At 43.0% G+C, this 24643-nt stretch overlaps 1 protein-coding gene across 3 annotated transcripts in view; it reads left to right on the top strand.

Annotated features, from left to right (window-relative positions):
- LOC111951774 (SH3 and PX domain-containing protein 2A) overlaps positions 1-24643 on the top strand; it is a 119508-nt gene that overhangs the window by 27156 nt on the left and 67709 nt on the right. For all 3 annotated transcript variants that reach the window (XM_023969977.2, XM_023969978.2, XM_023969979.2), the window contains exons 6-7: positions 4641-4672; positions 20139-20267. In XM_023969977.2, the coding sequence (XP_023825745.1) occupies positions 4641-4672; positions 20139-20267 (161 nt within the window). The remainder of the gene's footprint in view (positions 1-4640; positions 4673-20138; positions 20268-24643) is intronic.

Here is a 24643-nt window from a genome sequence, read left to right on the forward strand (position 1 = left end):
TATTTTTGTCTTGAGATTTACTGTCAGKGCCCAGGTCTGACAGAATCTGTGCAGAAGATCTGAGTGCTGCTGTAGGCCGTCGTTGGTTRGGGATAGAAGCACCAGATCATCAGTAGACATTTGACTTCAGATTCTAGTAGGGTGAGGCCGGGTGCTGCTGACTGTTCTAGTGCCCTCGCCAATTCGTTGATATGTTGAAGAAGGTGGGGCTTAAGCTGCATCCCTGTCTCACCCCATGGCTTTGGGGTTGTTTTGACTGAGGAAATGTACGAGTCTGCTGTTAATGATAATGCAGAGGATTTTCCCAAGGTGGTTTTTGATGCATATCCCAYGGTAGTTATTGGAGTCAAACTTGTCTCCACTTTTGTGGTTTGTGGTGATCAGTCYTTGGTTCCAAATATTGGGGAAGATGCCAGAGCTGAGGATGATGTTAAAGAGTTTAAGTATAGCCAATTGGAATTTGTGGTCTGTATATTTGATCATTTCATTGAGGATACCATCAACACCACAGGCTTTTTTGGGTTGGAAGGTTTGTATTTTGTCCAGTAGTTCATTCAATGTAATTGGAGAATCCAGTTGGTTCTGGTAGTCTTTAATAGTTGATTCTAAGATTTGTATTTGATCATGTATAGTTTGAGGAATTTAAATTCCTCAAACATACAAGTATTTTACACCACAAAAAAGATTGGAGAAGTGGTTTACATATACATCTCCATTTTAGATAGATAACTCTTCGTGTTGTTGTTGTTCCAATTTTCCCAGAAGTGGTTAGTCTATGATTCTTCAATTACATTAAGCTGATTTCTGACGTGCTGTTCCTTCTTTTTCTGTAGTTTATTTCTGTATTGTTTTAGTGATTCCCCATAGTGAAGGCGTAGGCTCAGGTTTTCTGGGTCTCTAACAGGCTGACTACACCACTCACGTCGCGTGCGCGAGCATTGCAAAATAAATGTAGAAATCTATGTTATTCAATTATTGCACCCACACTGCTCGCGCGCGCCAATAAGCATCTGCGTTGCCAAGGGCTAAAATAGAAGTCAGTTCTATTTCTGATGCAGATCGCGCTGCAAGTCCTGCCTCTCCCATCTCCTCATTGGTTTATAGAAGCAGGTACCCACGTGCCATCTCCTCATTGGTTATACCCACGTGGTTGATTGAAAGACGAACAAGGTCAGTGGCGGTAATGCACCTAATTTATAAAAGTTGCCAATCGCATTATAAAGTCAAGAGAAGAAAAAGTCTGGAAGGAGAGAGAACTAGAAATGATTCGGTTACCATTTTATGTGTGGATTAATTGTCAGAGTAGAGACCTTGTGCATTTCAGGTAAAATAACAACTCAATGTTTATATCCAAGGATACATTAGCTAGCAATAGCAAGCTAGCTAAATAGGACAAATTAACTAGCATCGGAAAGCTAGCTAGTAAATTGCCATACTTGTTAATGCTTTTCAACCTGTCCAACAAATTAATATAATTGGGTCAGAGTTTGTTTTGATATTTTACGACGTGTTCGTGTCGTGATCGTGTTGGTGTGGGGGGACAAAATACATTTATGCACAATGGCGCACACGCACAGCCGCGGTTTGGGTTCCGTGTAAGTTTTTTGGTTGGATAGGTTTCTCAATTTCTTTCTAAGGTTTTTGAATTCTTCATCAAACCATTTGTCATTGTTCAAATTTTTATCAAATCAAATGTTATTTGTCACATCGGCCCATACAGTGTTGACCTTTACAGTGAAATGCTTACTTACAAGCCCTTAACTTCTCTAGGGTATGTGGGACGCTAGTGTATTTTACACCATTTTAAAGATACACTTGTTGTAAATCCAGCCACATTGTCCGATTTCAAAAGGTTTTACGACGAAAGCACACCAAACGGTCAGAGCAAGTCACAGAAAGACAGCCATTTTTCCAGCCAAGAGAGAGTAACAAAAAGCAGAAAGAGATGAAAATTAATCACTAACTTTGATGATCTTCATCCGATGACACTCATATGGACTTCATGTTACACAATACATGTATGTTTTTCGGTAAAGTTCGATATTTATATTCAAAATCTGAGTTTAGGCGGGACGCTACTGTCTCACTTGGCCAAAAGCCAGAGAAAATGCAGAGCGCCAAATTCAAATAAATTACTATAAAAATCTAAACTTTTTCTCACAAATGGTCCTTTGTTCGATTAATTCCGTCAATATATATCCAAAATGTCCATTTATTTGCGCGTTTGATCCAAAAAAACACGGTTCCAATTTGGAAACGTGACTACAAAATATCTCAAAGGTTACCTGTAAACTTTTGCCAAAACATTTCAAACTACTTTTGTATACAACTTTAGGTATTTTTTAACGTAAATAATCGATAAAAATGAAGACAGGATGATCTTTGTTCAATACGAGAGTTAAAACCAACTGTAGCTAGCTTTCTGTCACACGCCTCTAACAAACAGGACACTTCGAGTGACCCTCGTTCAAGAATGCCGTTACTTCTTCATTACACAAAAGAATAACCTCAACCAATTTCTAAAGACTGGTGACATCCAGTGGAAGCGGTAGGAACTGCAAGAAGGTCCCTTAGAAATCAGGATTCCCAATGAAAATCCATTGAAAAAGAGTGACCTCAAAAAAAAAATCTGAATGGTTTGTCCTCTGGGTTTCGCCTGCTAAATAAGTTCTGTTATACTCACAGACATGATTCAAACAGTTTTAGAAACTTCAGAGTGTTTTCTATCCAAATCTACTAATAATATGCATATCTTATCTTCTGGGGATGAGTAGCTGGCAGTTTAATTTGGGCATACYTTTTATCCAAAATTCCGAATGCTGCCCCCTACCCTAGAGAAGTTTTAACCAACAATGCAGTTTTAACAAAAATAAGTGTTAATAAGTAAAAAAAAATAGATAAGTAAAAAATAAAAATGACAAATAATAGCCGTTTCCAGCTACAATAGTCATTTATAACATTAACAATTTCTACACTGTATTTCTGATAAATTTCTTTATTTTATTTATTTATTTGTTAAATTTTACCCCCTTTTCTCCCCAATTTTCGTGGTATCCAATTGCTAGTAATTACTATCTTGTCTCATCGCTACAACTCCCGTACGGTCGAAAGCCATGTGTCCTCCGAAACACAACCCAACCAAGCCGCACTGCTTCTTAACACAGCGCGCCTCCAACCCGGAAGCCAGCCGCACCAATGTGTCGGAAGAAACACCGTGCACCCGGCTCCCTTGATTAGCGTGCACTGCGCCCGGCCCGCCACAGGAGTCGCTGGWGCGCGATGAGACAAGGATATCCCTACTGGCCAAACCCTCCCTAACCCGGACGAYGCTAGGCCAATTCTGCGACAGAGCCTGGGCGCGAACCCAGAGTCTCTGGTGGCGCAGCTAGCGCTGCGATGCAGTGCCCTAGACCACTGCGCCACACGGGAGGCCCATTTCTGATCAATTTGATGTTATTTTAATGGACAAAAAAAAATGCTTTTCTTTCAAAAACAAGGACATTTCTCAGTGACCMCAAACTTTTGAAAGTTAGTATACATGTCGGTAGAGTTAAAGTGACTATGCATAGATAATAAACAGAGAGTAGCAGAAGCGTAAAATGGGGGACAATGTAAATATTCTGCGTAGCCATTGGATTTGCGGTTCAGGAGTCATGGCCCTAGACTTGGCGCTCTGGCACCGCTTGCCTTGCGGTAGCATTGAGAGCATTCTATGACTAGGGTGGCKGACAATTTGTCTTTGACAATTTTTTAGGGCCTTCCTCTAAAAATGTTTGTTAATTTTCTAAGGTTTTCTGTTTGAAATGTTTAGATTTGATAGGGAAGCTGAAAGGTAAAATATACTGTTTTAGGTKTTCTTCTGCCAAGTTTACACCTTCACTATTACAGTGGAACATTTTGTCCAGGAAGTTGTCTAAAAGGGATTGAATTTGTTGTTGCTTGATTGTTTTTGGTAGGTTTTCACACTACTTTCCTTCCATCTATAGCATTTCTTAATATTATTTAGTTCCTTTGGCTTTGATGCCTCATGATTGAGTAATGCTCTGTTCAAGTAGACTGTGATTTTGCTGTGATCTGATGGGGGTGACAGTGGGCTGACTGTGAACACTCTGAGACTCTGGGTTGAGGTCAGTGATAAAGTAGTCTACAGTACTACTTCCAAGAGATGAGCTATAGGTGTTCCTACCATAGGAGTCCTCTCGAAGYCTACCATTGACTATCTACATACCCAGTGTGTGACAGAGCTGCAGGAGTTGTGACCTGTTTTTGTTGGTTATGTTGTCKTAGTTGTGCCTAGAGGGGCATATGGGGGAGGGAATGCTGTCACCACCAGGTTGGTGTTTGTCCCCCTGTGTGCTGAGGGTGTCAGGTTCTTGTCCAGTTCTGGCATTTAGGTCGCCACAGACTAGTCTYTCTCTCTCCTTCTTTCTCCCTCTCTGTCCCTCTCTCTCCCTCAATCTTTCTCCCTCTCTCTCTGACATGCTCCATGTGGGGTGCCTGTCTGTGTGTGTGCATTCTTAATGAGGGTTTGGCTGGTAGCTGGTAGGGTACAGAGTCCTGTGTAGGACAGCATGCTCCTGCTCTGACCTGGCTCCCTGTCACACACTGACCATGACTCTCTGGTGTTGTTTCTTTTGCAGGGACTATGGGGGATCCACCAAACGCAAGTCAGGTAAGACAAGTCACCTAATTTCTCTCTATATTGACCAGCACTCACATAGAAGTGCATYGACTCTGCTCCGGTCAGTTGCATTGCATGGAGTCCTGTTTGTAATTGTGTTTTCAGTGGTAGTGCGTTCTTTTTCGATTTAAGTTATTACAGTAGTGTATGACTTTGGTTGGTTATCCAGTTACCTGGAACAGGTCATGTAGCCTATGTGATGATTTTTCTAAGTACATTTTTGACATTTGTCTGGTGTGTGCGTGCATATCTCTGTTGGTGTGTGTGTGTRTAGGCATACATGTCTTTGTATCAAACAGGCAWACGGTAACAAAGCATTTCTTGGGAGTCCATATCCTTTCCACCGACTGAGCAAAGATCTATAGACCGTTGAAGAAAGCTCTATAACGTCATAAGTGTATACTAAGACCAACTCGGCTCACGATAACAYATCAAGTCTCTGCTTAATGTACACAGCCAAATCCAACACGGCTTATTGTGATGAAAGGGTTAAGCAAACAGCGTTGGGTGGGAAGGAGCACCTGTTTGTACAGCTATGCTGTGCCTGGGTTGGGTGCGAACTGTCTGGACGGTGAGTGGGCTCAGTGCATGGGCATATGGCCGTGGATGGGTTTATACGTAGGATTCAGAGGGGCTGGTGGAGCAGCTGTGCATCTGCAGYATGACCGTGTGTGTGTGCGTACTTGAGTCACCAGCATTCTAGACTCCAGGTGATGTTACCAGGTGATAGTTCTGAGCAATTAACCCAMATTTCAGTTACTTTTWGTTTTTTAAACAATTTACTGAAGTCCATTCAATTATTTTAAATCCATTTAGTTTTTCTTTCTTCTGTGTGCTCAATACGCAGTTTCTCTAGAGATCACTCAGATCAAKCCTGAACTGTGCAATGTAGTAGGGAGTTGTAGTTTCTAACGGGCCAATCATTATTCTACATAGTTTAGCTTAAACAACGTGGTAATTAACTGCAATGACCATAATCCATTGTGCACCCACCTACTTGTCCGGTCTGTGTGGAGCAGACACAGAGACGGAGAGAAGAGAGAACGCATGATCGAGAGGAATAGAAAGCAGTTGCCTGGCAAGGTATCTCTACCTGAAAAGTGGTCACCAACCGGTCAATCGCGATCAACTGGTCGATCTCCAAGGCATTCGTAGTCAATCACCAAACATTTCTGTAAAAAACAACGATAAAGCCTTGCGTTTTCTCATTCAGTGCTGTTGGCGGTAGGCACACTTGATTCTGCAGGCTTAACGCTGGGAAGGCAAAGTGTTCCCTTTTTTAAAACATTTCATGTGTCTGAAGGTAGAACTCTGCATACCCGGCAGGCCCAGAGAGCAAATCAGGTGCACCTATAGGCCTACCACTAGTCAATCAGATAGCGCAGATCACAGTTTCTGCAGTTTCCTTGAGACATAAAAAAAGGATGCTGTATGATTTCAAAACTTTTAAAACCATGACTAGAGAGASWCTCAATGAATACAGCAAAGAGCTGCTGTTTTTACAAGTAAGTTCATATTTAAGTTGTTAATCAGCACTGTCAACACTTTGTTCGACACTTTTATGAGCCATAAAATGCACGTTCTCCCTACTTCCACTCAAGCAACAACAATCACTAAAGCTACAGTGAATGAGTATAGCAGTATCATGCACCAATTCAGAGAAAGTKAAATATTCCTTGATATTAGAAAAGACACAAGCCGCTGATAATAACAAAGCAAACTTATGAATGCTAAACTCATTCATTGCAGCTGCAGTGCTGGTTGTAKTGTGAGTGGAAGTAGGGAGAACGTGCATTTTATGGCTTATAAACTCAGCAAAAAAAGAAACATCCTCTCACTGTCAACTGCGTTTATTTTCAGAAAACTTAACATGTGTAAATATTTGTATGAACATAACAAGATTCAACAACTGAGACGTAAACTGAACAAGTTCCACAGATATGTGTCCAACAGAAATTGAATAATGTGTCCCATAACAAAGGGGGGGTCAAAATCAAAAGTAACAGTCAGTATCTGGTGTGGCCACCAGCTGTACTGCAGTGCATATCCTCCTCATGGACTGCACCAGATTTGCCAGTTCTTGCTATCAGATGTTACCCCATAGAAACAAGGGCTCTCTATGGTCAGGGCGTGACACCATCATGGAATTTGTATTAATTGTTTTATTCTCTGTTACAGCATTCAACCCACAATGTCTTAAAACATTATCGAAACCTGGAGAAAAATGTGGTAAACAAATCCGAACCAACCTCAAAAAGCACAAATTGCTCAGTACTACCAGGTGAAAAAAATGAAGATTCAACAACTCATGAAGTTGCCATGAATTTGACTACAATTATTTGAATAGTACATTACACCTGAAGCCTTCAAAATCAACTCTGGACCTCCAAACCATTTCCACTGCATTTTTTTGTTTCCCTCTGATCAGGGACTGATTTAGACCTGGTACACCAGGYGTGTGCAATTAATTATCAGGTAGAACAGAAAACCAGCATTCTCCGGACCTCGTAGGGTAAGAGTTGAATACCCCTGACCTACAGTATTATGCATTAAATAGTACAGCTGAATTACACATTCCTGGCAACCTAATGAAGTTGCCACCAAATGAAATGAGACTCCAACCTAATTTTATTCTACACTCTATGGTATTGTGCCTTTACGTAACAGTGAATTCCATTGACATAAGGAAATGGAAAGCTTGCCTTATTTCAGGCGTGTGTCTCTGTCGTAGCCTATGTTCAGACTGTGYTAGATATTGTATTTCTTCCAGGAATCGGAGGCTGGAATAATAGCTTATCCACAGTTGTAAAAGTTGCTCTTCCGATACATTTTGAATAGTTACAGTAGACAAACAATGATTAATTAATGAAATGGTCCTATTTTATTGTCTCTTGTAATAGTAAACATACTTTTCCATCTTTTAAATTAAGATGGAAAGCCTTGGAGGAATCTCTCAAGATGCTGATATTTTGCCATACGACTCTAATCAAGGCTTCTATAGCTTAGCCTTACTGGACATCTACTTTTGAAATCTTCCTCCTGCACACCAAGAAACAGGGTTAACTGCACTGAGATATTAGTATTACTTTATTAAACCARAACAGCAAAGAGACTGTGCAAGTCTGTGGTGAATTTTTGCTGTAGCTGCAGCTTAAGGTCCCCATAATTACATGGTGTTGGTCTCTCCTAAGAGTTTAGAGTTAGGGTTAACAGGAAAATGTGCCCTAACAGGAAAATGTTGCCCCAGGCCACAAAACTGCTGGTGGTTACTGCATGGTTTAGCCAGACTGGTTCCCACTGTTTACCTGGCATGGACATTCTGCAGAAATCACAGGCTATCTGAACAGCTCTGTCTTATACTCTGACGTAGACAATCAGTCATTCATAGCATCGTCATGATGACTGCCCCATTCTCTCGCTCTCGCTCTCTCTCTGTGTGGTTTGTCATTCCCTCATACACCCGCCAGCTATCTTGAATTTCTTCAATGTTTATTCAGTGTTCAAAAGTTTCAAGTTCCGTTATTTATTATGGACTGGTGAAATTGCCCATAGATGAACCGCTGGGTCCCTGATTAGGAGCAAAAAAGGATTTACTCCATAGATTATGACATTAAGATAAAGAAAAGCTGTCCCTGAAAACCACTATTGAGTTACGAATAAATGATTTGCCCAAGGATTTGCTCCTTCATGTGGTTTCGGTAAGGTTTTGGCCTGTATCTCAGTAATTATTCTCCAACTGTGACCTCCCTTACAATCAAATCAAGGGCCCTATGGGGTTCTCAGTTGGATGATTTCCACTCCCTGTTGAGTCCACTTCATTCTGTAGATCTGTTGCTCTCTATGGGTCAAAACAGGACATACAGTACCTTACTAGTTCTCCAGGTATATATCTTAGCACTGTTTGCAGGACGTCTCTTTCTGTCTATTGTTCTCTTCAATAACTTCATAGACAGCATACAGTACAGCCTTGGTGGCTGCCTAAGCATGTGTGGTTTGGTCAACTCCTCATGGGCACAGCACAACTAGACTAGCACATAGAGTAATGCTATTGATAGACAATACGAGGTTACTCAGAAGTAAGACCTGAATGTTTTCGCTAGATCTGCTGTGTCTCCAAGGAAAATGGTTTGGAAGTGAACACACTGTTTGGAAACTGTTTTGAAGTAACTATGACAGAGAACAGTTCAGGCTGAAACCCTATTTACTAAAAGAACACTTAACTTAAACTTGTACAACTGAGCACAAGTGAATAAAATGAGCTGTTTGTCTGAGCAGCTTTACTGTGTTAGGATAACAGGACTGAGTAGAGAGAGAGAGTAGGAGAGGGAGAGCGTGAGAGAGAATGAGAGCAAGAGCGAGAATGAGAGTTGGGGAGGGAGAGAGAGAGTGGGAGAGAGTGTAAGAGCGCTTGGGGGCTCCGTGCATGTGAGGAGAGTAGGTTTACGTGGCAAGTGTTACGCACGGACTGGGGGAGTGTGCGCAGCCATGCTGGCTTTATTTGAGCTGGGGGGCTCAGGGGCATATAGGGAGTGGAATTGTGTGTGACGGGTGGTAGGGTGGGGTGGGAGGAGTATCAGGGGGAGTTATCGGGGTGTGTGTGAAGTGTCAAGGGGCGCACGGGTAAGGGGCAGCTAGCGGTGTGTGTGTGTGTGGTGTGTGTGTGTGTGTGTGTGTGTGTGTGTGTGTGTGTGTGTGTGTGTGTGTGTGTGTGTGTGGGTGTGTGTGTGTGTGTGTGTGTGTGTGTGTGTGTTGTGTGTGTGTGTGTGTGTGTGTGTGTGTGTGTGAGAAGGGGAACTGACAAAGATTTCCTGCACCAGGCTAAAATCTCTATGACGAATGTGTGCTTCTCTACCACATAAACAACTGTGGGCTGTTTCAGCAATCACACTCCCCTTGCTTGATAAGCCATTGCATACTGAGCTTTTTTGGCTCATGCTGCCTCCCAGACACAGGACTTTTATTGACATGCTGCAAGGCCAATACCATCTGAAAGATTGAATTAACTGAATCTCACTCGAGTGAAACTACCATTTTTATAATTACATTTTTACGGGTTAGACAATGCGAGGCAAACATTTGCACCATTCTTATGTTTTTCTATAAAGATACTGTATGGATATTTGGCTGAACTAACTCTAAAATACACACAGCAGTAGCAGAACTGCATTATAAACAGGCAAGTMTCTTAAACCACAAAGTCAATGTGTGCACTGACAGTTTGTGACTTTTTGCCGAAGTAGCTAACACCATCATGAGTTCTAGAGCCAAGCTAGGGACTATTGTCACCTCTGCCTCAACAAGGAACCAACCCATCCTAAGCCTGTAGCAGGCAGCTAGCTGGAGCACTTGTGAAAAACAATCGAGTCTTCATCTCATAATACCCAGTGTGTGCCAGAAAATACATGTTAGGAAACCAACAGACACAAAATAAGGCAAAGGGGCTGCCTGATGATTTTCAATGCTAAACAGCTGTTGAGTGTCAATATGTGGCAAGAACACATGACACTCCAGTTGTCTGATGAATCATTAACAATCAATAAAGACTTTATAACGTAGCTGCATCTGCGAATTGTATATTGAGACGTTTATGTTGGAGTCAATGTACTGTTTGCCCATGCTGCTTTGAGATCCTTTGAATGTTCAAGTTTTGTGTTTCTCAACTCGTGCTGTCGTACAAGAACATTCATAACTGTTTTATAACACCTCWAATTAATGTCACTTTATTGAAGGTTTCTGTGCACACTCTATAAGGGCATATTACATGGTTATGAATGCCCATCATTCCATTTAATGTAATAATGTGACACAGATGTTGGTAAATTACATAACACCCTGTTTATATCATCTGGTATGTATAGACTGTTAAGTAGCATGTAATAACATATKACATTAGTTGTGATTCAGGCTCTGTTATAGCAGCTGTTATTAACAGTTGACATTAGCGCATATGACAACAGGATCAACAGTCAYCTATAACACCCGTTATAACTAGTTTTATAACATCTTATGCCATTACTCATAACAATATAAAACTACTTATGTCACTTTATGACTAATGTTATGTCTTATATAGCTGTTATAAGGGCTTTATGAATGCATACATAAGGACACCTACAATATAGTGTTACTACATAGGTTTATGTCCTTATACAATATCTGATTTTGAATATGAGCTGCTCAATATGGTTAGAACCCCATGTGCAGTTTATTTCCCTTTATGCAGGGTTTTACTTGTGTGTTGTCTGACGGTACACATTCCACATCCTTTTTAGAGATAGTTTTAACAAAGTGACTAAGTGAAAGCATCTGTAAACTGCATTGAACAACCGCTCAGTATCCCCTTCTTATCCACCCACACAACTGCAGCTGACGATCCAAAGACCAGATTTAGATCTACTCCATCTCTCTGCTAAATCAGCTTCAGTGAAATCAAAAGGTCCTCATCATGCCAGTGTCACACCAGCCCTCCCTCTAACCAGACCCAGAGTAAGATCAGGAACCCTGACAACAAAGGAGGATAAATCCCCTGACCCAAACCAACAGAACTTCCCAATTCCCAACCTCCCCTGTTTCCTCCCCAAGATGCATTCTTGCAACGCTCCCAACTTTCGTCCTGTTTTGGACGGGACCAATAATGGGATTGGGAAGGAGGGAGAGCAGGGCTGGGAGCAGGAAGTGCAAGTATAAATCTGAGTGAGGTGAGATGTAAACAGAGAGTGTCTAACAGGGCTATTTCAAAAGTCTGGTGTCAAATATAAAATGTTAAGGGTTATAGATATGTGCTGTGCATATGGGGCGATGCCCGCAGGCATCCTAGGAGGCAGGCAGGCACACACGCACGTAAACACAGTAGTCTAGAGTCTAGACACTAAAGTTGTTGATATTCTGAAATTCCAGGAAGGGTGGGGGAACTGATATCAATCATATGTGGTAAAAGCAGGATTTCTCTCCTAACAGGCTCAGTTTGTTAACACTAGTGTGGCCRCTACTTGCAGCACACTAAACCATCCTCCTCCAATCGATCAAATTGATTTAATCTACYGCATCTAATTTCATGCCCTCAGATGATGGAGTTGGAATACATACCTACTGTAAATCACATGTGCATACTACAGCTACAGAGTTTGGAGACAGRGTAGAAGGAAGTATTATGATATGAAGCATATTTCACCCAACATAGAATTTCATATTAATCTACATTTGTCTTTGTGGAATGGTTAGAGTTTAAAAAAATAATTGAATTGGTATCCAGATGAAGGCCTTATTTTAGCTCTACCCTACAACGTCTTAGGCTTTCCCTCTTAATATTTCTCACCTTAGTGACTCTTGTTCTAGCCTGTTCTTCCTGCTGATGCAAAACATTTCATTTCCTGAAAGGGGCTGAAATATTAGCTTTTGTTTTTGGGACCTACTGAGTGTGTTGACAAAGTCTTTACTCATTCGCACAGCGCACACCCCTCCCTGCCCAACAAGAGAAGAAGCATGTTTCAAAAACATCACTTCACGTCGTTTTGCGTGGATTCCTGTTTTATCAGATCACGCCCTGTTGAGTTTTTAAAATATATTTATTTATTATTTATTTATTTGTTTATTTTTTAGGCCCAAGGGGGTGTAGTATATGGCTAATATACCACAGCTAAGGGCTGTTCTTAAGCACGACACATACAGCCTGCATACAGCCCTTACATGCTGACCAGACCGGACACGTCGCGTGCGCGACATGAAATCCATGTTATTCAATTATTGCACCCACACTGCTTGCGAGTGCCAACGAGCGTCTGCGATGCCAAGGGCTAAAATAGCACTCCTTTCTATTTCTGACGCAGATCGCGCTGCAAGTCCTGCCTCTCCCATCTCCTCATTGGTTTATAGAAGCAGGTACCCACGTGCCATCTCCTCATTGGTTATACCCAYGTGGGTGATTGAAAGACAAACTTTGTTGCCGGTTGTCGTGGTAATACTATGAAAGTTTAGATGCGATCACCATATAAGTTCAAAGATGAAAAAGCCTGGAAGGATGAGAGATGACTAGAAACGATYCGGTTGGCCGTTTTATGTGTGGATTAATTGTCGGAGTAGAGGTCCTTGTGCATTTCAGGTAAAATAACAACTCAATGTTTATATCCTTAGGACAAATTTTTTAGCAACAGCAAGCTAGCTAAATAGGACAAATTAGCTAGCAAATGTAAGCTAACGAGCTAAATTGCCATACATGTTTAATGCTTTTCGACCTGTCCCCAAATTAATGTCATTGGTTCAGAGTTTGTTTTGATATTTTAACCTGCGTGTCGTGATCGCRTTTGGTGTAGGGGGACTAAATATATTTATGCACGATAGCGCACGATGGTGCACAGTTCCAGAAAATTATGTCATGGCTTTAGAAGCTTCTGATAGGCTAATTGACATCATTTTGAGTCAATTGGAGGTGTACCTTTGGATGTATTTCAAGGCAACATCATGGGAACATCAAAAGAAATCAGCCAAGACCTCAGAAAAAAAATGTAGACCTCCACAAGTCTGCTTCATCCTTGGGAGCAATTTCCAAACGCCTGCAGGTACCAATTTCATCTATACAAAAAGTAGTACATAAATATAAACATCATAGGACCACGCAGCCGTCATACCACTCAGGAAGGAGAAGTGTTCTGTCTCCTAGAGATGAACGTACTTTGGTGCGAAATGTGCAAATCAATCCCTGAACAACAGCAAAGGACTTTGTGAAGATGCTGGAGGAAACAGGTAGAAAAGTATCTATATCTAGAGTAAAACGAGTCCTATATCGACATACCCTGAAAGGCCGCTCAGCAAGGAAGAAGCCACTGCTCCAAAACCACCATAGAAAAGCCAGACTACGGTTTGCAACTGCACATGGGGACAAAGATCATACTTTTTGGAGAAATGTCCTCTGGTCTGATTAGACAAAAATAAAACTTTTTGGTCATAATGACCATCATTACGTTTGGAGGAAAAAAGGGGAGACTTGCAAGCCGAAGAACACCATCCCAGCCGTGAAGCACAGGGGTGGCAGAATCATGTTGTGGGGGTGCTTTGCTGCAGGAGGGACTGGTGCACTTCACAGAATAGATGGCATCGTGAGGAGGAAAATGATGTGGATATATTGAAGCAACATCTCAAGACATCAGTCAGGAAGTTAAAGCTTGGTTGCAAATGGGTCTTCCAAATGGACAATGACCCCAAGCATACTTCCAAAGTTGTGGCAAAATGGCTTAAGGACAACAAAGTCAAGGTATTGGAGTTGTCAGAAGGTGTGTGTAGCTGGTGCATGAAGTCAGGCGCAGGAGAGCAAAATGAGTGAGCAACGTACTTTACTCAAAAATAAAGGCACAACCCGGCTGGTACCCCAGGACACACTGGAAGGGGGAGAGGTTAGTGGAGGAGTGGCAGAGCGAGTTCTGGGCCATCTCTGCCCAAGGCACGAACGCCGCCCACTCCCCCGGCAGAAACCTACCCACATCCTAGTTCACTCTCTCCACCTGCCCGTTACTCTCGGGGTGAAAACCCGAGATAAGGCTGACCGAGACCCCCAGWCRTTCCATGAACGCCCTCTAGACCCTTGACGTGAACTGGGGACCTCGATCAGATACTATGTCCTCAGGCACCCCGTATTGCCAGAAGACGTGTGTAAACAGGGCCTCCGCAGTCTGTAKGGTCGTAGGGAGACCGGGCAAAGGGAGGAGACAACAGGACTTAGAAAACCGATCCACAATGACCAGGATCGTGGTGTTACCCTGTGATGGAGGAAGATCCGTTAGGAAATCCACCGACAGGTGCGACCACGGCCGTTGTGGAACGGGTAAGGGTTGTAACTTCCCTCTGGGCAAGTGCCTAGGGGCCTTGCACTGGGCGCACACCGAGCAGGAGGAGCCATAAACCCTCACATCCTTAGCCAAAGTGGACCACCAGTACTCCCCACTAAGAMAGCTCACTGTCCGACCGATGCCCGGATGACCAGAGGAGGGTGACGTGTGAGCCCAATAGATCAAACGGTCGCGGASAGCAGAYGGAACGTACAGACGCCCAGCTGGACATTGGGGGGGAGTGGGCTCTGTACGTAACGCCCGCTCGATGTCCGCGTCCAGCTCCCAAGCTACCGGTGCCACCAGGCAAGAGGCCGGGAGTATGGGAGTGTGATCCATGGGCCGCTCCTCCGTGTCATACATCCGGGACAGTGCATCTGCCTTCGCGTTCTGGGAACCTGGTCTGTAGGATAGGGTGAAAACAAAACGGGTAAAAAACATGGCCCACCTTGCCTGGCGAGGATTCAGTCTCCTCGCCGTCCAGATGTACTCCAGATTGCGGTGGTCAGTCCAGGTGAGAAAAGGGTGTTTAGCCCCCTCAAGCCAATGTCTCCACATCTTCAAGGCCTTGACGATAGCCAACAACTCCCGGACCCCCACGTCATAGTTTCGCTCCGCCGGGCTGAGCTTCTTCGAAAAGAAGGCACAGGGGCGGAGCTTTGGTGGCGTACCTGAGCGCTGAGAGAGCACGGCTCCTATCCCAGCCTCGGACGCGTCCACCTCCACTATGAACGCCAAACAGGGATCCGGATGAGCCAGCACGGGAGCCTAGGTAAACAGAGCCCTCAGCTGACCAAAAGCCCTGTCCGCCTCAGCTGACCACTGCAAACGCACCGGTCCCCCCTTCAGCAGTGAGGTAATGTGAGCCGCTACCTGACCAAAGCCCCGGATAAACCTCCGGTAGTAGTTGGCAAACCCCAAAAACCGCTGCACTTCCTTTACCGTGGTGGGAGTTGGCCAATTAAGCACGGCTGAAATGCGGTTACTCTCCGTCTCCACCCCTGAAGTGGAAATGCAGTACCCTAGAAAGGAGACGGACTGTTGGAAAAACAGACATTTCTCAGCCTTGACGTACAGGTCATGCTCCAACAGTCGACCAAGCATCCTGCGCACCAGGGACACATGCTCGGCGCGTGTAGCGGAGTATATCAGGATGTAATCAATATACACCACTACACCCTGCCCGTGCAGGTCCCTGAGAATCTCGTCTACAAAGGCCTGGAAGACTGATGGAGCATTCATCAAACCGTACGGCAGGACGAGGTACTCATAATGCCCTGAGGTGGTACTGAAAGCTGTCTTCCACTCATCTCCGTCCCGGATACGCACCAGGTTGTAAGCGCTCATGAGATCCAATTTGGTGAAGAAGTGCGCCCMGTGCATTGACTCAATCGAACTGGGTATGAGAGGTGGCGGGTAAATGTACCTAACAGTGATCTGGTTGATACCTCGATAGTCAATACACGGGCGCAGACCTCCATCCTTCTTCTTCACAAAAAATCAACTTGAGGAGGCAGGTGAAGTGGAGGGCCGAATGTACCCCTGCCTCAGGGATTCAGAGACATATGTTTCCATAGCCGCCCTCTCCTCCTGTGACAGGGGATACACGTGACTCCTGGGAAGTGCTGTGTCTACCAGGAGATTTATTGCACAATCCCGCCGTCGATGGGGTGGTACAGAAGGCGACATTAGAGAGAGGCATGCATAGCCGAGTGATCATAGGGTCCAGTGAGTAGCTGGGCGGGCTGGAGACACGGCGATTCAGACAGCTAGCAGGCCTGGAAGATATACTGTATATAGATCGATATATACAGTGCCTTGCAAAAGTATTCACCCCCWTGGTGTTTTTYCTATTTTGTTGCATTACAACCTGTAATTTAAAATTGATTTTTATTTGGATATCATGTAATGGACATACACAAAATAGTCCAAATGGTGAAGTGAAGTGAAAAAAATAACTTGTTTCAAAAAAATTCTAAATATAAAAAAAACTGAAAAGTGGTGCGTGCATATGTATTCACCCCTTTTGCTTTGAAGCTCCTAAATAACATATTTTGCAACCAATTACCTTCAGAAGTCACATAATTAGTTAAATAAAGTCCACCTGTGTGCCATCTAAGTGTCACATGATCTCAGTATGTATACACCTGTTCTGAAAGGCCCCAGAGTCTGCAACACCACTAAGCAAGGGGCAACACCAAGCAAGCGGCACCATGAAGACCAAGGAGCTCTCCAAACAGGTCAGGAATGAAGTTGTGGAGAAGTACAGATCAGGGATGGGTTATAAAAAATATCAGAATCTGAACATCCCACGGARCACCATTAAATCCCTTATTAAAAAATGGAAAGAATAGGGCACCACAACAAACCTGYCAAGAGAGGGCCACCCACCAAAACTCACGGACCAGGCAAGGAGGGCATTAATCAGAGARGCAACAAAGAGACCAAAGATAACCCTGAAGGAGCTGCAAAGCTCCACAGTGGAGATTGGAGTATCTGTTCATAGGACCACTTTAAGCCGTACACTCCACAGAGCTGGGCTTTATGGAAGAGTGKCCAKAAAAAAATAATCAAACACGTTTGGTGTTCRCCAAAAGGCATGTGAGACACTCCTCAAACATATGGAAGAAGGTACTCTGATCAGATGAGACTAAAATTGATATTTTTGGCCATCAAGGAAAACGCTATGTCTGGCGTAAACCCAACACYTCTCATCAACCCGAGATAACCATCYACACAGTGAAGCATGGGGGTGGCAGAATTGAAGGAATGWTGGATGGCGCTAAATACAGGGAAATTCTTGAAGGAAACTTGTCTTCCAGAGATTTGAGACTGGGACAGAGGTTCACCTTCCAGCAGAACAATGACCCAAAGCATACTGCTAAAGCAACACTCGAGCGGTTTAAGGGGAAACATTTAAATGTCTTGGAATGGCCTAGTCAAAGCCCAGAACTCAATCCAATTGAGAATCTGTGGTATGACTTAAAGATTGCTGTACACCAGCGGAACACATCCAACTTGAAGGAGCTGGAGCAGTTTTGCCTTGAAGAATGGGCAAAAAATCCCAGTGGCTATATGTGCCAAGCTTATAGAGACATACCCCAAGAGACTTGCAGCTGTAATTGCTGTAAAAGGTGGCTCTACAAAATATTGACCTTGGGGGGTGAATAGTTATGCACGCTCAAGTTTTCTGCTTATTGGTCTTATTTCTTGTTTGTTTCACAAGAAAAAATATTTWGCATTTTCAAAGTGGTAGGCATGTTGTGTAAATCAAATGATACAACCCCCCCCCAAAATCTATTTTAATTACAGGTTGTAAGGCAACAAAATATGACAAATGCCAAGGGGGTGAATACTTTCGCATGCCACTGTATATATTCACCAGGAAATGACATCATGAACTTGTTTCTATTTTAATTTTTTTTAACAATATGGTGTCCAAACATTTTAAGAGATGGGATTCATCTGCCTCTGTCTTCCACCATCTTTCTTACAATTACCGACAGGTTATTAAAATGCCTTGAGTGTTCTGCACTCAAAGTTCAACTAATATTAACTTTCCAATGCTTCTGCGCCCAACCTCGCGGTGAGAAAATAACTCTGTGCGAATAATGAGAAAGCAATGTAAACCACAAAAGGAACCACTCTGGTTCAACTTCACTCGTTGGCAGGGTTAGTATTTTGGATGCTATTGAAGCTGAGCTCATCCGGTTGATTTATTAGTGTTTTGATGTTTCTGCTAGAATGTGAATATAATCCTAATTTACGGAAATGTTCATCTTTAGTCTGGCAGCTGTCATCAGGTCCTCTCTTTTAYACTGGCAGCTTAATCCAAGCAGTCTCAATCACTTCTTATCTAATCTTCTTTATTGGACTGGAATCATGCTACACTATTTTCCATTGTCTGAGATARAGCTCTCTTTACAATGTTCCAGACACTGAGTTTACCACAGGTTGAATAATCTATTAATTTAKAAGCATTTGGCTTCATCTAGTTTAACATTTTGTTTGGTATACATTTCTCTTATGTGGGACAGGAACTCCGCTATTTCATTTATTTTTCACTAAATACTGTAATTGATTTCAGCTAAGAGAGAAACAGTATATTGACAATGTTATTGCATTTTCTTTGTATCCTCCGTTTTAGTATCCATATACTTGAACTGTCTGTTAGCAGTTAAACTATACATCTGTTTACTCAGGCAAGCCTTGAAGCAGCTTGGAGTTTAGGCCAAAGGATATCCTGGTTTTTCATCCTGATAACGTAGTATGTGCTGTATACTGTGTTGTTACTCTGTGTGATCTGTGAATCACGTCTCTCCTCTTTTTATGACACTTTATTTATTTCATGGAACTCTGTGACCCGTCTGAGCCGTCAGTAATGTGTGAACTCAATCTCAGCAGTCTCTGATTCTAGGGTACAGCTGACATGTTAGTTCTGCTCCTAAACTGGGTTCTCTGCAGCTGGAGATGTTTTGGAGTTACTTTTTAAGATTCAGTGTACAGTGGTATGTGGGTCAAWTTTTTTATGAAGATTTTCTTTCCTGTTTTGAAGTCATGCAACAGGTGCTTCGTTTTTGAAAATGAGAATTATCTCCAATGATCTTTCCTTTTGAAGTTTAGGTTATTTAAAAATATATATATATATATTTTTACAATACCTGTCCGTGCATATTAAGTGTGCTTTAGTCTTTGGTACAATCCTCTGGTACAAGCCTCTGGTTCAAACTGGTTTATGGTATGAGATTCATAAAATAAACACCAATGYAATGCAACATGGACTGCACAGTTTGTTTAAAAGCCAGATATATGAAATAAACCCCCGCAAAACTGCCATCACAGTGTAAGAGCAACCTCATCTATAATAGTGACACATTCTTGGATGTTTGAAGTGATACATTTATGGTCTTGTTGAACAACATTGTCAAAATGAAGTCATTTCTGGTGCTTAGATGGTTAACCCAGAGAGGGCAGGAAAGAAGCTTTCCATTGGCCAAGCTGAATGAAAGTCCTGTGTTCTAGTGTTTCACAGCAGCCGAGGCCTGGCCTCCTGAGCTCAACTCCAGCCCACTCATCTGGTTCTATTTAAGACCTCTGGTGTCGACTCTTATGATTGGCGTACACAACCCCCCTACTCTTCCTCCAGCCCCAACGAGGAGGAGAAGGAGGCTTTTTAGCAGTCTGTTTATTTTCCAGGGGAAACCGTTCCTCTATCCCACTCCACTGTCCCATCTATAAACTGCTGCTGCTCCTGCTCTGTCTCGCTATTGCTCTCCTCTCTTTCTCCTTTCTCTCTTTCTCTACCTAAATCCATCTATTCCAATTTTTTTATCTCAAGTTTGGACAATGGATGAGGCCCCCCAACATCATAGAATGGATTCTCTTCAGCTAACTGCTTAATGTTTTTGGGGGGACTTTCAGTTTTCTTTTTAGACTCTCCACTGCCCCTGATTTTGGGCTGGTGGGGGATCCAGCTATATGGCCAGACTCTTGGGAAGATGCACTGAGCCCAGCGTGTGTTCCCATTGGCTAAGGTCTACTGACAAATTGGCCTATGGCACAGCGGGTGCCCGGCGGTCGCTCTCGCGGACCCATGCCCGGGAGTTGGCTGACAGCTTGTTTTTTCCCATCAACCCCAGGCTTGGATGGTGCAGATCCTATGCTACTGGAGCAGTACATGGTGGTGGCCAACTATGAGAAGCAGGAGCCAGCGGAAATCAGCTTGCAGGCCGGCGAACTGGTGGACGTCATCGATAAGAGCGAAAGCGGTGAGTTACCAACTTACACATGCATATGCATACACATGCACACACACACACACACACACACACACACACAGAGATGCACATGCATGCACACTTTCCGGCCAGCATCAACATGAGCACTTCCATTTTCACCTCTCAGTCTGGGTTTCCTGTCTTTCCTTCATCCCGATAGTTTCCCTCATGTTACCTCTCCCTATCTTTCCCTCTCTCTCCCCTCCCTCTTTGTCCACAGCCTTCCAACTGTGCCTTAGCCCCATCTGGAGGCTTGCTTTGGCCTGCAGAGAGGCCTGTTTTTTTTCCCTTTGTTGGTTTAGGCTGGGGGCCAGAATGTTGCCTTTTGTAGGGGGAACGTCTCTCAGACTTCTTTATTAATTATCCAGCTCACTTTAATGGAAAGACATATGCCAGCTGCACAGGGTCCTGAGTCAGCTGTTTAACCTCTAAAAATTGAGTGCTAGGAGGCTAAACCCTGCACGCACAGCCCTTAAGATCTTCAAAAGGAACTGAAAACGATTTTCATCTAGCCCTTGTTATGAGATTCATTCAATTTGGCTTTTTTCTGTAAGTGTGTTTCACAATGAGGTGTGGTGGAGGTTACACAGAGCTGCCTCTTGACTATTATGCATATTATGCCCTCCAGTAGAAACAAAGACATGATGTACTCTTTATAAAGTGGCCTTACTTGAGGATGGCCTTGCCTTACTTGATGATGGCCTTGCCTTACTTGATGGCCTTGCCTTACTTGATGATGGCCTTGCCTTACTTGATGATGGCCTTGCCTTACTTTGATGATGGCCTTTGCCTTACTTGATGGCCTTGCCTTACTTGAGGATGGCCTTGCCTTACTTGAGGATGGCCTTGCCTTACTTGAGGATGGCCTTGCCTTACTTAAAGATGGCCTTACTTGATATGATGTCAGTGTTTACTTTTGCCGCTACACTTTAACGCAGTTAAGGCTTCTCACAAACTCTAGCACTATAACATCAAAGCACATCTCACCATTAATTGAACCACAGTTTTAGCTGATGCAGCATAAGGAAACCTGTAGTGTTACTGTCCCTTCAGCAGAATGAAATGAGAGGTTTTGTCATGTCCATCTCATGAGCCTCTAGAGAGAGAGACAGGCTCAGTAACAGAGGTTGACATCCTGGCTTTAATGGTGTGCCCAGACAGTAAAGCACTAATGGGACTCATGTGTTCTTCAGAGGGGAGGAGAAACGGGGATCAGAAAGTAATTGGTTTCACATTGGGTGTGAGTGAAACCCCATGCCATAGAGGCCTAAAGGAATAGAGTCAATTGGCTGCTTTGAAGTGTCTGTACCCACCCTTCGAGTTCCTCCATTTATTTTCTTGCCTTGGTCCAGTTGGATTTGAGCCCACTAGGGAGTCATTTTGAGGCAGATTTCCAAACACCTTGAAGTCCTTCTGCCCAAGGCCTTGACCTGAGTCCTTTCCTCCATAATTAGCATGGACCTTGATGGATGGTGCTGGAGAMTGGGCTATTGATGGCTGCAGTACATTTTGATGACTACAGGGTAAATGTGTCACTGGTTAGGGAGTTCATCCACCTGCAGGTCTAACTGAATCACTGTTTGATTCATAGGAACACAACTAATAGTGTATAGACAGTATTTGACATAAAGGACTCAAGCACTGTAGAGGCTAGGGACTCCCAAGTATTATAGAGGTAGCTAAATCCAATCCACTCAGAGCACTGTGTTCAACAAAATGGTTTGCATTAGCTGAAGCCTATTGTGTTATACAGAATGTTTAGCGTTAGCTACAGCCTGTAGTGTTCATCAAAACTGTTAGCATTTGCTGAAGCCTGTTGTGTTCAACAGAATGGTTCGCATTAGCTGAAGCCTTGACACCTCTTGGACAGCATAGGCTAAGCTGCAATGTGGGTGACATCATTCCTCAGCCCTGTGCCAATGCTAACAGTTCCAGGTGTGCGTAAAAGAGTCCATTTAGTTTATTATCCATTTCTCACAGAATAAGTTAATGTCTTTTATGGCATCTGACAGGTTGCTTTCTCTCCCAGACTTTCAGTGGTGAACAAGTTAGTTATATGCTCTTTATGAACCCAAAGCTGCTAAAAAGGTCTCCATACTTCTCTTTGGAATGATGACAAAAAGGTTCTGCAGGTCTTTAGAGGCTTGTACATTTCTTAAAGGGTGTGTTGATATGTTACCATTCYTCTTCTACAGAGCGCTATCATGAATAAGATGGCTTGGAATGTAATTTGTCCTTATGTCTTCTGTGTAGTGTATGCATGGCGTAAGTGCAATTATATAGTGCTTTACGTACCATGTTGGTTCCCAAATTTGAACATAGAACGCACTTTGGTAAGTAACTCTATGTACTTTCATTGTACAAGGTAAATTTAATTGTGAATTTCACTGTTACCATACCCAAGGTTAATGCCATTGTAATGGAGGGGATTGCCCACTACACTAAAGGGAAGGCATGTTTTCTTACATTGGATTAGATAATATATATCTGACAGGGGCTTTAAATCTAGGTCAGTTCATATATGCAAGCTCCGGTTTATCAGTGTTTTCCATTGCAATGGTTTGTTGATACTTTACTGCTTTTGGCCTTCAGTCGCTGTCATAGTTAATAATGATTCATGTTTTTATCAGAGGGTGTTCCTTGTTATTGGATCAGGTACCAGAGGGGTATTCTACAAAGCRAGATCAATGACTTAACTAGCTAACATATTCTGAAATAACTTWAMWTTTTTTAGAAAGATATGCTTGAAATTGACTCAACAACCAAAACAACATATCTGGCTGGCTAAATCATTGATCCTGCTTTGTCGTATACCCCTCTGGTTAATCCACATAGCTCAGAATGGCAATGTGCGTTGTGGACGCATTCAGCTCTGATTTATATTTTTCAATTTAATTGTTCTTTTTTTAAAAATGTATATCATAGAATTCTTGTAAAATAATCTTTAAGACAAGGAATGCTGCACTGCCAGGACTCATCAAAGACAGAGAAATGGGACAAGATCTATGTTTTTGATTATGTMATTTTCTCAGCGTTACATAAAAATCAACTGCCACTTTTTAGGATACTCAAAAGAAGTGTTCCATCAGTGTTTTTATCYCTGATGCCCTTGCAGTTGCTTGCATTTGTTTGATTGCAATTCCTCTATTGGTCTATTTTCAGAACTGAATTAAGTCAGAGCTTGTCAGAGAGAGACCCTAGCTTTGAAGAGTAGAGGTGTGTGGGGTGGAGAGAGTCAGGGGGAATATGGAAAAAGCCATTTCCTGCCAAAGTTAGTGGCTCAGAGAGGTTGGTTCATTATAATGGATCCTCCAGGATGCTCCTCAACATATACACTGKGTTAGAGAGATGTTAACCAGGGATAGGCTAAACTAGCACCCCACATTTTAACCTTCACTTAACCAGGTGGGTCAATTAAGAACAATGTCTTTTTTATGACAATTACGACCTGGCACAACAGACCCAGTGCATTTCTGAGGTTCAAGTGCACTTCAGTCTACAGTTGAACTTTTCTTGTTATCGAAATGTGTAGGAAAGGTAAAGAATTTCCCTCTAGAGGTATGCTGCCTGTTGCCTAGTCTACTATATACCTCAAGGGCAGTGTTAAGCTAGCCTTGCCCAGTCMAACCCAGATAATATCCCTCTAAATCTCTTCTGACCACTGTGCGTTTACATTGGCCTTGCTCCAAGTCTAGATCAGCTTTTTGAATTGTAATTTGCCAAATTAACTCCAGGAATGTCTGTGTCGGAGAGGGCAGCTCRGGTCTGTCAGCCCCTCAGGCTCCCATAGCCTCTCTGTACCACCCTGCGTGTGTTTCCGTCAATGAACCAATAACTGCATCAGTCAGTGGTGAATTCTGGGAACACGTTTTAGGGTATTTTAGGCTGTTTAAGGGCTCTCAAATGTTAAAGCTGTTTCCCAATTCTCTTCCCCGTCTCTCTTCGTTATTGATGGACCATGGATACGTTGAGGAGGAACTAGATGGCTTTCCTACGTACTGTATTACTCTCTGCTCTTAAATCCTCTCTGATACTGTAGATCAGTGTTCATGAGGGACAGGAGATGTGGATAGGAAGCTGTTGAACACCATTTGGCTACGGCCAGACGATGGACATGAACCAATGGATTCGTGAGGCGCCTCACACTTAGGAACAACCATTAAAGTTAAATAGCATTTTAGAGGGTTGGGATATCAGGCACATCTCACATGCCATCTGTGCTGTCTAGAGCCTGGGACTGCAGAAGTACGTAGCTTTAGAAAGGTCAGCACTCCATGAGGGGATCCTTTCATATTCTAAGGTGCTGCGTGGGTTGTTCCTTAGGTCAACAATAGTTCTTGTGCCATTTTCGCCTAGCACTCTTAACA

Source organism: Salvelinus sp. IW2-2015, linkage group LG25, assembly GCF_002910315.2.
Source record: "Salvelinus sp. IW2-2015 linkage group LG25, ASM291031v2, whole genome shotgun sequence".
Lineage (NCBI taxonomy): Eukaryota > Metazoa > Chordata > Actinopteri > Salmoniformes > Salmonidae > Salvelinus > Salvelinus sp. IW2-2015.